This window comes from Ips typographus, linkage group LG12 (assembly GCF_016097725.1).
Source record: "Ips typographus isolate SLU linkage group LG12, UJ_Ityp_2.0, whole genome shotgun sequence".
Classification (NCBI taxonomy): Eukaryota; Metazoa; Arthropoda; class Insecta; order Coleoptera; family Curculionidae; genus Ips; species Ips typographus.
In genome coordinates, this window is record NC_138433.1 from 8,570,258 (window position 1) to 8,587,608 (window position 17,351).

The following is a 17,351-nucleotide window of genomic DNA, read 5'->3' on the forward strand; positions in this document are numbered from 1 at the left end:
CTTAAATTTTTTGTGTCTTAATCCCGTTTCGTTTAATATCAAATGTTCTTAAAAAAACGTATTCGAAAAAGGTAGTTGGTGTTTAATCATAGGTTATATCCCGAGACGTTCAAGTTTTATCGGGTAAACTGTGCATAGGTGATTTTTTGCAAAATTTTGCTTGGAAAATGATTGAGACTAAATAATTCGACGATAAAATCCTGAGACCGCAGGTCGAAGGATTTTTTCCAAAGAATTATTTAGTCGAAACCATTTGCCTAAAAGAAAAATTTTGCAAAAAACCTACCAATGCACATTTTACGTGATAAAACGTGAACGCCGAGGGGTTATGTCAAGATTATTTCCTGAAAACTCACATTTTAGTTTATTAACAAGAAAACACCTTAGTTAGAACACAAATACTAAACTAAACGTGATGAAATTAATGATAATATTGAACTCACCCCAGCAGACGACAGATTTTCGTTCAGCCATGTATATTTTTGTTTACATTTCAGATTGACAATCAGACGTCATAATATTTTAATTTATGTAATTTTTTAATGGAAACTACGTTATAGTGATTTATTAATTGTTAATATTGAAGAAAATAGCTTAAATTTTATATGTGTCTAAATCCCATTTCGTTTAATATCAAATGTTCTTCAAAAAAACGTATTCGAAAAAGGTAGGAGGTGTTTATTCAGTGGAAAATTTTAGCAACTAGGGATTTATTCAGTATATAACGGCTCTCATTGGTCGAACTAGAAAGGTTCATTGAATTTTATTGGCTGCTAGTACAATGAGGGAAATAATCACTGTTAAATTTTTGCAGCTAGGGATTTAATCAGTATAAAACTGCTCTCATTGGTCGAACTAGAAAGGTTTATTGAATTTTATTGGCTGCTAGTACAATGAGGGAAATCATCAGTATAAAACGGCTCTCATTGGTCAAACTAGACAAGTTCATTGAATTTTGTTGGTTGCTAGAACAATAAAGGAAGTAACCCATAGTATTGCCGCTCACTATATTACAACTAACCCATCACTTAACCAAGCTGAATAAATTTTATTTTGGAGAAAAAAGATGATACTAAACTACATGCTAATTCACTTAATTATCTACTACTAAATACCTTTAATTTAAATATGGGTCGGGGTATTACCCTTATAATTTAAAAGTTTAAAGAACCAAGATATTAATTTTTGATCAATATAGTTTTCTGCACTATTGTGGAAAAGTAACTTTGTTGCACTGCAGCAGAAAAGTGAATTTTTTTACTGAATCATAAAACTTGGTTATTTTATTATTTTTACGATAAGTTTAGCCAATTTTATTACTTACTAAATTAACGCTTATCTTGTTTATTTCAAATATTATTGTAGAGGGGTAGCCTCCGGTGTAATATAAATTAAGCGCAATTTTAAATTCGTCCAAACGGGCAGCGTCGCGCAAAATGTATTGCCTATATTTCCTTGTTATTTCGCTAGTGTTATCACAGTTATTATCTTTGAGTTGCGCGTATAAAAATGCAACATGGTTGCAAGTCGACGAGATAAGATACAACTTTTTGGAAGTAGAGAATTCTCTATGGAACTTAACGGTAAACGGTTTGCTGAGGAAGAGAAAGGAGAAAGGAGAAATGTATCTGATAAAGAAATTCGGCGAGATTGACCATCAATTACAGAAGGTTAGTGGTTTTAATATAAAACACTTTTCGTATTTCTCTAAATCGCAGATCTGTTCGTAGTTTGTGTCTGGTCCGAGCTGCTTTTTGTAACCAATCACAAACTACCCACTGTGCTCGATTTACCATTAAAATTTGACAAGAAATATACGTTAACTTACATACAAGGTGGTCTAAATTGATTGTAGAATACTTGCCTGTTCACCATTTTGAAATAGTTGTTTGAAATTTTTTTAAAATTTTTAAAATAACCTATGCAAAATTAAAATAAATGTCCGGACAAACTTTTCTTAGGAAAAAGTATCGGTTGTCACATGTGCCACCTCAAAACGCATTAAAATTACAGCCTAAAGAAATTTGAAGCTGTCAAACTTTTCGATTGGGTTCAAATCTGTCCAGATTATTTTGAAATTGAAAAAATCCCAGGTGAATACCATGTAGTATTGTCTAACTGCAGACAAGAGGATAGAAAAGTGTTATTAGTTTTGGTTTAAGTACAATATTAACGTTACGAAAAATGAAAACGTATAATTAAAAAATTACCTTTTTTTAAAATGTCTCTACAACCAAAAAACAATTAACGTTTAGTAAATGTCATTTTGTTAAGGCTAAGCAACCTTTCTTCAATTTAACCAAATCTCTATCTCTAAACGTTTTCAAGATCCTCATAGTGACCCACCATATTCTAGACACAGTGTAGAGGGTGGTCACTTTTCGGTTGGTTTTTCGGGGGTACAGAGCAGATGGTAATAGAACAAAAAGTGAGATGCGAGGTGTTGCGATCTCGAATTTCGAGTTTAGTTTGCTGGTCCAATCAAAATTGGCCTGTCGTCATTTGTTTCGGAAATACAAAGGATTTTTGGGAATTGGCTATATTCGATTATTTCAGATATCTCAGCTGTCATTTATGTTAGCCGAAAACTGAGAACGGCCACTTAAAGGGTTTGTTACATAAATTTCATTGGCGTAGTCAATTTTTGTCTAAAATCTTTAATTTTGTATTTGTAGACTTATCACTTTTTTTCTTATACACGGGGTTTCTAAATTTGTCACAAACTGTAAGGAGAGGTGGTATATCCAACAATATGACAAAAAGTTTATCTAAACATATCTTCTTAAATGCCCTTTCTTCAAGATACAGGGAGTCGATTTTGGTGTAAGTCGATTAATTTTGCATACAGCAGTGGCGGAGATATTGGGTTGACAATGTTTTGTTTGCCACTTTTAAGCCACTGAGCAAATAGATGCTACTTTTCTAAAGCATGGGAGTGTTATATACAGTGTGTCGATAAAGTATGGAATAAATTCGGTTACAATTCAGCCACCCATCATTCAGAAAAATGCTCGGACAAATATGTTATTATTTTTAAACGTGCATTTTTTGAGAAAAAAATTAAATATACAGGGTGTCCCAAAATTGAGATATGACCTTCGAGTTGGCATTTGCAAATGGGAAACCCCATTTTTTTCAAGTTCTGGGTATTTTTCATGTAGCATATCCTATGTCGATAATCAGCTATTTTCGAGAAAATAACAGTTGAAAAATATAACATGTTTTAATGAAAATATTGTTTAATAACAAAAAACAATAAATTCGTTTATTAAATGTTCAAACTGAAACCCCTCTTGTGCCTGGAATTATCCCAAACGATCGATAAAATCACGCTGGACCCAATTTATGGTTTCTTGACTAATGTTGCCCCACTCTCTTCTAATTCTAATTTTTAAGTCGTCAATTGATTCAGGTTTAGTTTAATAAACAAGATTTTTGAGAAGGCCTCACAAAAAAAAAATCCCAAGGATTGAGATCAAGAGATCTTGAAGTCCATTCAATTGATCCACGCCTTTCAATCCATCTGTTGGGAAATGCTACATCGTTAAGATATTGTCTGACTTGTATTGCATAATGTGGGGATGCACCATCCTGCTGTAATGAGGTAACGAGGGATATCATAGTCGCGGGAAACTTGACGAATACTAATATGCGGATTTACTTCCACAGATAATAAAACAGTTCGTTTTTCGTCTTCGTTTATCGCAGGAAGTTTATTTTTTTACTTATTTTCTACAGAACGTGTATCTCAAAACTTCCTTTCAATTTTACTAACTACTGACTGGTTTATTGGCTTTTCTGGATATTTGTTATAAAACACTCACCTCATGTTGAGTTCGCACTCTATCGCCATGCCCAATTATCATCAGAATTTCAATTCTTTGTGCTGTTGATAAACGCATTGTAATATTATTATTTGTTTGAAATAAAGTCACAGACAAAGCAATCAGACAAATTAGAAACTTCAAAATGAATGAGAATGGCATTGCTATAAAAATTTAAAAAAAAAATCAAACCTTGTGACAATAAACTAAACACCAGTCCGATGGGTACGGTGGAAGTTTTTTTTCAACATTTTAGAAAACATCTGTATATCGACATAGGATATGCTACATGAAAAGTAGCAAGAAATTGACGTAGTATGCAATACAAAATGGGGGTTCGTATTTGAAAATGTCAATTGGAAGGTCGTCTCTCAATTTTTGGACACCCTGAATATCTAATTTTTTTTTTCAAAAAATGTGCAATTAAAAATGATAACATGCGTATCCGAGCATTTTTTTTAAGTTAACTCCCTAAATTTTAATCGAATTTATTGCATACTTTATGAAAAACTGCTTTTGATAATTTTTCAAAAAACTGACCGTTTTTGAAGTAAATTGAAGGTTATGATCAAAAACGATTGATTTTACATAACGCAGGGGCGGAGATTTTGTGGTTTAAGAGGTTTTTTGCCCCTAACTTCTACATCACAATAAAAATTAGTGCTTTAGAAACGTTCTCTCAAGCTTTGGAGTTTTCTACGTCAAAAAATATTTTCCGTAACTTTGCAAAAAACCGACAATAAAATTGGTTTTTAACAAAACGACATTTTATGACTAAAAAACATGAAACTTAAAGAAAAACAGTTTAATGAATTGGAAACATTTATATCATAAAAAAAGTTAGATTTTGATATTTTTTATAAAGATTGAACTTGATAATATATTATTAACAGTTACCCTTATAAAATGCCATTTTCTTGAAAAATTTATAAAGCATCCATTTTCCAGTGGCGTAGAAGTTAAAGGCAACAAAACATTATCAACCCAAAATCTCTGCCACTGCTTTATACAAAATCAATCAATTGACACAAATAATGATACAGGGTAGACTTTAAAAAGTGCGAGAATTCAAGTTCCTAATTAAAAAATTTATCTTGTTATTCTGTCTAAAATTAGGGCAAGTTTGTATTATGTTACTTCTTTAGAAAACTGATACTTTCTGAAATAATCACAAATAAACGATTTTTATCCCTCAAACGCCTAATATACCGTTTCGTGATTATTAATGGTAGTAAGCTGTACATTTCATATCGCGTTACAATATCACTTTGACTTTCTATCAAGCGAATTTGACGTTACAATATTACTTTGTTCAATTACGTCATTGTGACGTAAAATTTGCCGTCTTTAACATGTCAAACATATGCAACGCCTACTTTGAGGTTATTCAAGCAAAACTGAAATAGCGAAGAACGCTTATGTATCATCGAAATTCTTTTATTTGTGTTTATTTCAAAAAGTATACATTTTTCAAATAGGCACCATAATACAAACTTGTCAAAAAATACAGGTGTTTACCATTTAGAGATCTTGACTTTAGTAGCTTATTAAAATTCATTTTTTAAGGTCAATTTTTGACCACCACGTATTTTTAACGTTTTTATGCATCCAACTTCGTTTAACAACACAAAACATAATACCCGAGAAAAAAACGTTTTCTGAAATGTGAAAATTACAATGGTTTTCGGTATTACAAATGTACAATTTTACATAAAATGTAAATAATAATAAATTAATAATAATAATAAATATCTCAGAAAGAGATACAGATGGGTAAATGACAATGAATGAAATATGTCTAGAATTTGTTGTAGGATTCAAAGAAGATTGGATTTTCCACACTGGGGTAGTTTTTTAAAAAAGTTTATTTTTATGCCAAAAGTGGCTTAACTGTGTGTGAAGATTAATGCGGATTAAATCTTTTTCCGAAACGATTTATTAGCGCTAATAAATCCAGGACAGCTGAGAAGCCCCGAAAGGGGTTTAATAAGGATACTAACTTACCCCCAGGTAGCATTATGTTGGGAATTTATTCCCGCTTTATGGAATTATGAGACCGAGAAATAATGGCTTGCATTATACGCTGAAGTTCTGGCCAAGGTTGTTTTAAAAGCCCTGTATTTTTTCGTCTTGAAGGGTTGAAACGAACGTAAACCGCCTTTAAAAGCTTAAAAGCCTTAAAAACAACCCTCGAAAAGGATGGGTGGACTAGGAGAAATTCGCTGCCCGCCCATCCCTTAACGTACACTTCGTAAATCACCTAGGAAACGAAAACGAACAGCGTCCACTGTTTCGTGTTTGTTGTCCCAGGTATTTTTGCCCGAAAAGCAGTTGCCCCTAATTGATATATGGCACTGTAGGGACAGATTCGTTCCCAGCCCCCCAGACTTCTCACCCTCTATCGATCCAAGAAGGCGCCCACGACCTCTTTTATTTTAAAACCCGTTCAGCTTGGGAAACGTTACCTAAAATGCCAGTACAACCCTGACATGCCACTAAAACAATCCATGCAAATTATCCCTACCGTGGTCTGATTTAAAGCCGACCACACGCAGAACTCTTAATAACGACCACATGCCGGTAATCAATTTAATGCCGAGGCCATAAATATCGATAAAGCCGAGTCCCAGGTGGGGGACAAACTGCACCAAGTAGTACAGGGTGATTGATTGAATTTTGACCACCCTCTTAACTTCTTTAATTTTGATTTTAGCAAAAAACGTTAAATACAAAACTAGTAGATATTTAGGTCTACTTTACTCTTAGATAAAGAGTTATTATACAGGGTGTCCCACATTTAAGTAGCTAACCAAACATGTTTTTTTTAAAAACAATGACTAACTTTTTAATCGATATTTTAATTCAACGTCAAATTCTAGGCCTAATTGATGTAAAATGTCTGTATCGATATTCAAATGTTTCCGCAGCAGCGTCCTTGATTTATTGAATTTTAACCACCCCCCTTAACTTCCCTATTTTTGATTTTAGTAAAAAAACTAGTTGTAGCAACAGTTATAGATATTTGGGTCTACTTTTACTCTTAGATATACACATGTTATATTATTACTAATACACACAATAGTTATTATACAGGCTGCCCCAAATTTGAGTAACTGAATTAACCCTTAATCACATAGTCGAGGAAATATTGTTAAAGTAACAGATGCTGAGGAAACAGTTGAATATCGATACAGAAATTTTACATCAATTCCTAAAATTTGACGTAGAATGCAAATATCGGATAAAAAGTTAGTCATCGTATTTAAAAAAACATAAGTTTGGTATAATAACTGTTTATCTAAAAATAAAGTAGACCTAAATATCTACTAGTTTTGTATTTAACGTTTTTTGCTAAAATCAAAATTAAGAAAGTTAAGAGGGTGGTCAAAATTCAATCAATCACCCTGTACACTACAGGGTTAGCCACCCAAGCCGTTCATTAAAAGTTTATTAGAATTAATAGTTATTTATACAGCAAGTGACAACCATTTTTTATTCACAAAAAGAACAATTTAAGAGACACATTAAGTTCTTCGAGTGAATAAACAGGTTTAAATCACGTGTTTTATACAATATTTTATTGAATTTCGAAGTTTTATATTAAAAATAACGAAAATTACAGTTCTATTAATTTGTACTTTTGTTGTATTTGACATGGATGTTTGTTTGTTTACATCTGTAAATAAGCAAATGTCGGAGTGATTCAAATTTTTTTTTATATATATATATAAACAATCTTTATTTCCAAGAAAAAACGGCTATCGACCATTACGGTCTTTCTGCCTATGTATACATGTTTTTTTAATATGTACAGGTAATCTTATTTCTAATTAATATATACAAATTATACATTGAGAAAAAAAAAAGTTCTAATTAAAATGTTCTAACAGGGTGAGAGCGGGGAAAAGATAACGGGATTGTCTAGTCTGTCTGGTTATGCATAGTGGATTTACAATTGTCAAGTTGTTTGGGTTTATAAATGAGTCCCATAATGCATTTTCAATTGTTTTACTTTAATGCGCGATTTTACCATAGGCAACCTAATACGCTCACCGTATAGTTCCATCCTTCTTTATTTGTATTAAACAGAGAGAAATAGACGCACATTATTTAGTTGACATCCACCATTACCGACAGAACTAACTGTCAATGTCAAGGGTGCCTATGATTTTGGTTTGCAGTGTCGCGTATACAATTGACAATTAGTTTTTATTCAAACTTTTTAAGATAATAAACGTTTATTATAGACTACAGTCGACGGTAAAAATGTTGTAACCAACTCTTATATTATTAAGTGATTAATAATTTCAATTGTACTACTAATTAAACCATTTCGATTATTAATCGCTTTCATTAATACACTTGTTGGTTAAATAACTATTATATCACTGAGAGATTAAAATTCCTAAAGTGCATAAAACGATTATAGAAAATGTTTTAACAGTAGAAGAAAAAGTTAGGGGCAAAATAAACATTGTAACCACAAAATCTCGACCGCTGCTTTATGTAAAGTGAATTGTACACTGCTTGTGCAGGGTGTTCGAATAAGCTGTGCACGCGGCTGTTTCTCGAAAACTATACATAGTAGGGCTTCGGGAAAATAAATATGTCTAGTAAATGTGAAGACGAAAAATGCTGGAAATAATTTTCAGTTTTCCAAATCCATCACTAGGGTGCGTTTTGATACCACTAAAATGAAAAATACCCAAAAAATGAAAAGTTAAATGGAATAGTATATCAAAAATACGATAAACGTAATTGCCTGTTCTCGACAAACAATTTTGCTATTTAACTTTTCTTTCTAGCTCTTCATATAAAGTGATCGGGATGGAAAACAAAAAATGCTTCGATATGAAACGGAGTTGTGTATACTAATTACTGCCATTATAACCACCGCATTTGGAACATATAGTAATCTTCTTTAAAATTTTAATTATTATCTTATTTATTATCAGTAATTATCTTATTTATTATCAGTAATGTAATGTTTAGAACTGTAACAAAGCTTTTTAGTTTTTTTACCGACTTTTCCTGATATCTCGTGTTACAGAAGAGATAGAGAACTGCAGTGTTCACACCACGATAGATAAATCGATATTTTATTTGTATACCTCGGCCGTAAAGTGGTATTTTTTTCGAATGAAAGAAAGTTTGAAGTCCGAGGGCGTCTTACGGCCGAGGACAACAATCTTGAGGGCGAAAAAATTATTTCACGGCCGAGGTGAACACAAAATTTTTTGATCAAACGATATCCACTTAGCAAGCAATCACGGTGACGGTTATTGCCGGGCATGGCACGTTAAAAAATAAACTCACTCTTGACAGAAATATTTTCCGTTTGTTTTTCATATACGCGGAAATGAAATCGGGAGACAAAGATTGATGTACTATGGGTGGGTGTACTACTGTGAACGGTGCACACAGTGGTAACATAGAAGAAATCATACCCAGCAACCATAAGCGTAGACGGTGGCATAGTGATTGTTAATTTAATTTTTTCCTTAAGGTTTAAACCTCTAAACTTTGAATAAAATAATAATGCTAATATCAATAAAATAATTTAATTATTTTACGAGTAGTATACATGGAATCAATATTGTTAGCTCTGACAATTGTAATAACATAATCGTTAAGCATCTAGTGTGCGACATTGACGTTTAAAGTTCAAATCTATCTATTACCAGTAAAAGTTTAATTGTTCTTTGTTTTCAGTTTTTTTTTTTAAAGAATTTATATTTTTTGGAAAGTGAGCAACATAATCTCAATAAATTATATAAATTAAAAAAAAAGAGATCTTCTTATTGAGCAATTCAAATATGAGGTATTTCATTTAAAATAATCAAAACATATATCAAAAAAGTGACCAGTGATTAAGATATGTCAATTTTGACATCAGATTTTGGCGATTCAGGAAAAACACTGCAACTTTGCTAATTTACACTATGCTGTCAGATCAAAACTAACGGATTGAGCTATTGTGAAAAATATATACAATCATCCTGTACAACCTAGGAAAGTACTAGTGTGGTATTATCTTTCTCGATTTGCTCATTTTTCACTTTTTTTTATCCTGATTATTATAAGAACTAAAATTCTAGGACACTTTGTGCAACAGTCAGAAAATGCCCGCAAAATGTTTGAACAGAACACCTTAAATGTTTACCAGCAATTGATTAAGACCGAGTGGCACTCGTATCAACTCATTACGAGCAATCCTAGTACTTTTATCAAAGGTTAAATGAATAATTTTTTAACAAAATTACCGTTAATACTGTATTTCTAAATCAAAGGTACAAACTACGACGAGTTTACCAGATTGGTGCAAGGCCGTATCGAACAGGAAAATGAGTTGCACCCGAAAGGGTTCTGCCATGAAGACTGCAATGCTTATTCTTCAGACGAACTATATCATCGTCCTTCTTGTCCCGGTGGCAAACTTTATAATTGCTTTTTCTATGATACGTATTTGGAAGGATGCTTATCGGTGAGTAATTAGTAGCCTTTACGTTAAACTGATTTAAACATTCACTCTCAATTGTAATAATAAATTACATACAATAAGTAACGTCCTATTACAAAAGGAGAAATTGAAGTAATAATGAAATAATGATAGTTTCAGAGGGGAAGTCAGAAATCTCCCTAAAAGTTTGCGTTCACTTTTTTCATATTACATACTGTTACACTTTACTGGTTTCTTTTTTGATAAGTGAGACTTTGAATCAACTCAACAAACTTTATTTACCAATTACACAACAATTTACAACACTAGAGATCAGTTGTTAAACCACTAAAGTCACTTTTACCACTTCACTACTTCGTTCTTTGCTTATCGCGCCCCTGTTATTTCACAACTGACTGTCCGTCGGCTCGGTCGGTTTATATACCAGGTGTCCAAGAACACCCTGGACATAGGAGATTAACATGGGAAAACGGCTTTGATTTTTTTACGCCTGTACGGTTGATTTGATTGAAAAATCGTATTAATGAAAGTTGTAGTACCTATCACGGACTAGTTTTTTGTATTTTTTTGTCGTAAAACACGAACAAAAATGAGGAAATTTAAACTTTTAGCCTGCACTCTATAAGCGGTTGTCGAGCAGCGGATAAACAGGTCATTGTTGATGATACGGTTGCTTTATTATTTAAAAAAAAATCCTTTATGGATTGGATTGTTAAATCTCACTTTGGTTGCTGGACGGAATAAGTTATGGTGTTGTTTGCCTTCATTACTTTTCGTTTTCAATTCAATTCAGTTACTTCAAGTCTCAATGTGAATGTAATGTAAGTAGTACATGTTAGCTTTGCCGCTTCCTTCAGTGACCTTTTAATATGACGTAAAAAGGATCATTCTTTGTTGTTTTACCAAAATGTTATAATATAGAGGTAGAATACTTGCTTATTATGTGGTAGTCACTGCTATGGCTGTGTGTTATTGTTTTTAAACATTTGGTAGGACACAGATTTTATTTAGGTTAGGTTGTAATGCATTTGACAGTTAAAGATTACCACGTTAGAGAGATATTGCAACTTAGTAGCAGTTCGTGAGTTCGAATAATAAACGAAAAACATTTATTATTATAACATATATTGTTATTATTATTATTCAAGTTTTGAAACTAATGACACAGAAACCGGAATAAATATGTTATAAAAGTAAATGGGGAAATATACAGGGTGTCCCACGACGAAAGACATCGATTGATATTGGAAAAAGTAATAGTACACATAGGAAGGTTTTGAAAATTTGGCAGGATACTGATGTGGGCATGCCCAATCTAACTAAAATATTTTCAAGATGGTTGCACTTCCGTTTATACCGGAAGTCGATCACAACTTTCTTATTTTAAATAGAACACCTTATATATTAATAATTGTGAAATAAAGATATTTATTATTATTATTATTATTATTATTATTATTATTACATATTTGGATTCCTCACAAAATTCCGACCAACTTTTGTGTACCATACCCTATGCCTATCTCTAGCCTTTTTCGAAATATTTGATGTTTTTCTAAAAAAGTGACAGTTGCAACGCTCAACATATTCTTGTACTCTGTCAAAACCGTATTTCATTTTGCAATGAAACTTTGGGTTATTGTAAATAAAGGATCGTTTTATCAAACTGAGGGTGCGTAATGACTCATTTGTATACAGGGTCGTCAAAAAAAAATCATAAACTTGCCACTAAAGAAAATGAAAATTTTCAAGTTTTTTAAATAGAAACCCACATTTTTTATGACGGAATCGTTTTGAGCATTAACAATTACTATACGTTTCAATTTACTTGCCTATACCTAAATCCAACCCATTTCGTTTTATTTGAGAATAAACATTTTTTATTAGGCTACATGGTTGGGATTAGCTGGTACTCTAGTTGGTCATGCTTTTGACACACGGTGATGTTGGAGACCTGCAGGGCATGTTAATAACACTAGTTTTGAGTGTTTTGACAACTGAAAATACGCCGTCGCGGTTACGTTATTCAAACCAAGATTACTTAAATCTGTTTATTATTTACGGAGATCGTGATAAAGTTGTGAGTAGAACATATGAGGTATTTGCCGCTAGTTATCCAGAAAAACGAAAGCCATCACCAAAAGCTGTCAAGCAAATAATCCAAAAGCTCAATTCAAAGGATCTTGAAAAAACATAAATTTTACCCTTTTTCATTTAAATTAGTGCAATTAGATATAAGTACTGTATTATTGAAATTGTACATACATATAGATAGCTTATAAATAGTGTATATTATTAATCTCTAAACGATGTTATTACTATGGGCAGAAAGGCCACTAGGGCCGATAGCCTTTTCTTTTGGAGAATAAAGATTGTATATATATATATATATTAGTGCAACACTTAAAAGAGGTTGACTTTCCGAAGAGAGTGGTTTTTAGTGAGTTTTTGCTGACTAGTCACTATGGAGAAGAATTGTTTTTGAATAATATTATTTAGAGCGACGATGCCAAATGTTCAATAGACATAATTCACACTACTGGTGTGACATAAATCCACACGTAATTTGAGAGAGAAATTTTGAAGAAATCTGGAGTTTTAATAATAAAAAATCTTTATTCTCAAATAAAACGAAATGGGTTGGATTTAGGTATAGGCAAGTAAATTGAAACGTATAGTAATTTTTAATGCTCAAAATGATTCCGTCATAAAAAATGTGGGTTTCTATTTAAAAAACTTGAAATTTTTCATTTTTTTTTTAGTGGCAAGATTATGATTTTTTTTTTTTTTTGACGACCCTTTATACAAATGAGTCACTACGCACCCTCAGTTTGATAAAACGATCCTTTATTTACAATAACCCAAAGTTTTATAGCAAAATAAAATACGGTTTTGACAGAGTACAAAAATATGTTGAGCGTTGCAACTGTCACTTTTTTGGAAAAACATCAAATATTTCGAAAACGGCTAGAGATAGGCATAGGGCATTGTACACAAAAGTTGGTCAAAATTTTGTGAGGAATCCAAATATGTAATACTATAGGGTGTTCTATTTAAAATAAGAAAGTTGTGATCAACTTCCGGTATAAACGGAAGTGCAACCATCTTGAAAATATTTTAGTTAGATTGGGCATGCCGACATCAGTATCCTGCCAAATTTTCAAAACTCTGCTATTTATACTTTTTCCAATATCAATCGATGTCTTTCGTCGTGGGACACCCTGTATAGGAATTTTCTAATACCAAGTTAGGTAACTAGTTATAATTCAGTCGATGAATTCACAACACTGGTAGAAAATTTTGGCCCACTTGATATTTTTTTCGTTTTTGTTTTCAATCCCGCGCATGCAATTATCTATGCTTCTCTGTCCGATAGACGGCTTTCTATAGTCGATTTTCGGTTTATCACACCTGTATAGGAATTCAATAATAAGAATTCTCTAAACTGTTAAAAAATTAACCAATATTCCTGTAATAGAATCTCCTCGATGACTTACCTACGTGAATTATGGCTCTCACAGAAAAATCGGTGAACAAACTATTACTACTGTTTCTTTTCAGGGTTCAGCGAGTAGAAGATATGACTATATACGATCGGAAAACACTGGTAAAGTCTTAGGACGATATGGCTCTTGCAATAACAAAACTTATTTGAGGTTTTGGAGCTGGTGGATATTCTTTCGATGTGACTATTGCCTATGTCTGTGTGATGAATCAGGACCGAATTCGGACCGATATATCAGTTTGAGATCTGTGAAATCAGATGTGAAACAGAACATGTAAACGAATCGCATTGCCAAATTTGCGCTGTTATTTATCAGTGTAAAAATTTTAGGGTTGTTACGGGACTCAGATTTGTTAAATACAATCGTATTTTGCACCTGCAAATCCAGGAAGGCAAACTGATACCCTACGGGCAAATTGACCAGGCCAGTGTGCGTTGGAAGCCGGTGGACAACTTTAAAATCACTGACTATGGAGTGGCACGTAATAGAGATTATTTTGAAATGGATAGCACAAACAATCGAATGACTCTTAATGAACCAACGGCCTACGGACTAAATTTTCACGTAGTGACAGGTGAGCTTTACAATCGTTTTACTCATGTGTCTGCAAATCTAATAACCATTAATGGTCGTAAAGGAAGCACTAATAACCTACTGCTTGTTTCGGGAGTTTTTCATAGATTGCTACATATGATAACGCCGCATTATTTTGATTAAAATATTTTTTGTTTAAATAGACGTGAAGTACTCACTTCACGTGTTGCCTAGCGGCCGTGAAATTCACAATTATGGTCGGTGTCAATAGTAAAGGCAGAAAATGTAAAATATAAGAAAAAAGTTAATTAATAATCACTGTGACGTCTATTGTTATGGTTGCTGGTTATGATTTCTCGATGTAACCATTGTGAAAAATGTGCCGCTTATTTTAACTAAAAGAGTACAGGATTCTGTTTGCACGCTTTCATTTTTCAAGTGAAATTGTTTCTGATAGGAATCAGTTTAATATTTGAAGTCCCATTAACAATGCATAACCAACAAACATAAGAAAAAACTTTTATTTTCAACCAGGTATGTAATAACGTTATTTCTTATGTGTAAACCAGGTGGAAAGATGAAAATTACCTGCTTTTACTTTCCACCCGGGGGGAAAGTACTCACTTTCCACTTTTGGTAATGATGAGTAGCATATGCGTCTTCAGAAATCTCCATGTTAAAAGCACTTTAAGAAACGTTTTAGCTCAAAATATTAAAGACAGAATAGCATAATAATAACGTTGTCAAGATTGTAAACAAATCACCAGTCGTTTATTGTGGTTGAAGTCATAACTACTCGTACACCTATACTACCTTATTGTGAGAGAGTATTAGCAATCAGTATTTCAACTTAATGATTTATTAGAAGTTCGATGAGATTTTGATAAATGGTTGAAAATAAAATAGTATACAAACCACGGTAGAAAGTTTAATTTCTGTCTCGAGATAAAGTTAACTACCTAATTTCTCGACAGAAAACAAACACTTTCCACCTGAGTATGTAATATATTATTTCGGTGATTGCTAAACCTTTTTATTGATAAAAAATTAAGAACTTCGAAGTGCATGTCGTTTGAACAACAAATTTTGTGTACACGTCGACTGTGAAATTATTTTGTCGTCCTCAAGGTGGTTGTCCTCCGCCGTAAGACGACCTCGGACAAAAAACATTCTTTTGCCTGACAAAATGGTATTTCACGGTCTAGGTATACAATTGTATGGAGATATGTTTTATATGTTTGTTGAGATGAGTTACTCATTTTTTCTTTGCGAATTGAGTCTTCTGTTATTAAAGTAATAAACGCACGTCTCGTTTAACTTGTTGGGCCAAAAGGGCTTTACAATTTAAACGTGACAATACATCTAAAATATTAAGGAAGAAATTCCATTGGACCACAGCTTATAAGCCCGGATAACTTTTGTATTTTAGTTTTAACCGGCCGTGAAAGCCTTCATAGTCATCTAAAATATGTTCGTGATATCAACGTTGCCGATTCACATGAAATCAGTGACAACAACGAATTTTCGTTCGACATCTCTAGTAACTGTTGCTTTTTCTTGATTCTGTTGCTTCATCTAGACAATTTTAATTCTAATCAGTTTCTGTATAAATTGAACGGTTGAAAATAGAGCAAAACCGTTTACATCTTCCTTTTTTTGAGTAAGATGATCTATCTTAAAATGATATTTTCAAGTTTTTAGTATTTTTTTTTTCTGAAAATTTTTTAAATTATGTACCGTTGTAACCTAGACCTCTAAAAAGTAAGATGGGAACATGTAAAACCTACTACTTTACGTTTTTTTACTCTTCTAGGGCTGAGTTTCTACTACATCGGCTGGCAGGTTCGCCTCAGAATCTACGTTACCCCTTTTGATTGGCGCAACGCCACTTTGTATACCAGTCAAACCCAGGAGATTTACAAACTTCACGAACAATGGTTTATTTGTTATATCTTTTAAAATAAATGATGTCACAAAATTATTTGGTTTACAGGATCGAGCAACCGATTGATTTGGGCGTGCCAACTCGAACTAGCCAGTTATCTTCGTATCATGTATGGAACACCAACTACGTGAAGTTTACGCACACCTCCTGGAGTGCCGACGCGGCCCAGACCACCATACCCTTCATAGATATGCAGTCAGTGTACAGCAAACCGGCGGTGCCTTTAAAGGGGGCCGGCATCTTCTACAAGGGTGGACATGGATACGGAGGTTTCGTTGCACCTATGATCAAGACCTACGAACATCTCAACCTTTTGTCTAGCAAAATGCCCACAATTCTATATCGCTTTAACAATTCCACCGTCAAAAAACCTATTCAGAAAAAGAGGCGCATTCCAAGCTCGTTAGGGGATCGTATATCTAAACGTGTACGCAACAAATTGTCTTCTTTGTTTGGCTAATTACTTGCATACGTTATGTTATGATAAATAAAGTAAAATGTTTATGGATTCTAATTAGATGACTTATTATAACTATACAGGGTGCAGTGTGGATTTGTGCGACCAAAATAAAAAAAGGAGAAATGAAACAAAAACAGCATCTATAAATGCCCGTACGTCACTGTCTTTATCACCATTATAACGCGAGGAGCAAGAAGGAAAACTACATTGGGTTTGTGTAATGTTAGTACTGCCTAATCTACACAATAAGCGTTCAAATTGGGCTTCCGTCAATGTTACAGTTCCTTCAGCTATTTTGTTATCGGTATTAGAACTTAGAACTTCTAAGCCAATAAGTATGCTCTGCAATTGGTAGGGAGAACCTCGAAAAACTCTTATTTGAAGAGCATATACACAGTCTTTTTAAATCTGACGAATAACAAGCGATGTGCTAATAAATATCGCACTTGTCATGTCAAACGTTAATTGCACGAACAGTTTTTTTTTTTCACCACAAACTGAATTTTCGATGCACTGCTGCGGCCACGAAATGTTCAGCTTTTGCACAAATTGTTGTTCGATCTTGATTCCTAATTATTACTTGCAAACTGCCAAAAGTTCGAGGGCCACTTATTACAACAGA

At 33.1% G+C, this 17,351-nt stretch overlaps 1 protein-coding gene across 2 annotated transcripts; it reads left to right on the forward strand.

Moving 5' to 3' along the window:
* The first annotated feature begins 1,408 nt into the window (after positions 1 to 1,408).
* LOC145736803 (uncharacterized) lies at positions 1,409 to 16,783 on the forward strand. Of its 2 annotated transcripts, XM_081991228.1 has the most exons (6): positions 9,923 to 10,057; positions 10,115 to 10,308; positions 13,846 to 14,063; positions 14,120 to 14,364; positions 16,138 to 16,261; positions 16,318 to 16,783. In XM_081991228.1, the coding sequence occupies exons 1-6, from the start codon at positions 9,958 to 9,960 to the stop codon at positions 16,727 to 16,729; spliced, it is 1,293 nt and encodes a 430-aa protein (XP_081847354.1). In that variant the 5' UTR covers positions 9,923 to 9,957; the 3' UTR covers positions 16,730 to 16,783. The 2 variants fall into 2 exon arrangements, with proteins under 2 accessions (XP_081847355.1, XP_081847354.1); XM_081991229.1 differs by lacking the exons at positions 9,923 to 10,057; positions 10,115 to 10,308 and adding an exon at positions 1,409 to 1,670.
* Positions 16,784 to 17,351: the final 568 nt, after the last annotated feature.

Bases quoted from the DNA above. Each gene is read 5' to 3' on its own strand.
- LOC145736803 (XM_081991228.1), top strand. From the start codon at position 9,958: ATGTTTGAACAGAACACCTTAAATGTTTACCAGCAATTGATTAAGACC. The intron at 10,309-13,845 runs GTGAGTAATTAG...GTTTCTTTTCAG, and splicing joins ATTTGGAAGGATGCTTATCG to GGTTCAGCGAGTAGAAGATA. The intron at 14,064-14,119 runs GTAAACGAATCG...TAAAAATTTTAG, and splicing joins TCAGATGTGAAACAGAACAT to GGTTGTTACGGGACTCAGAT.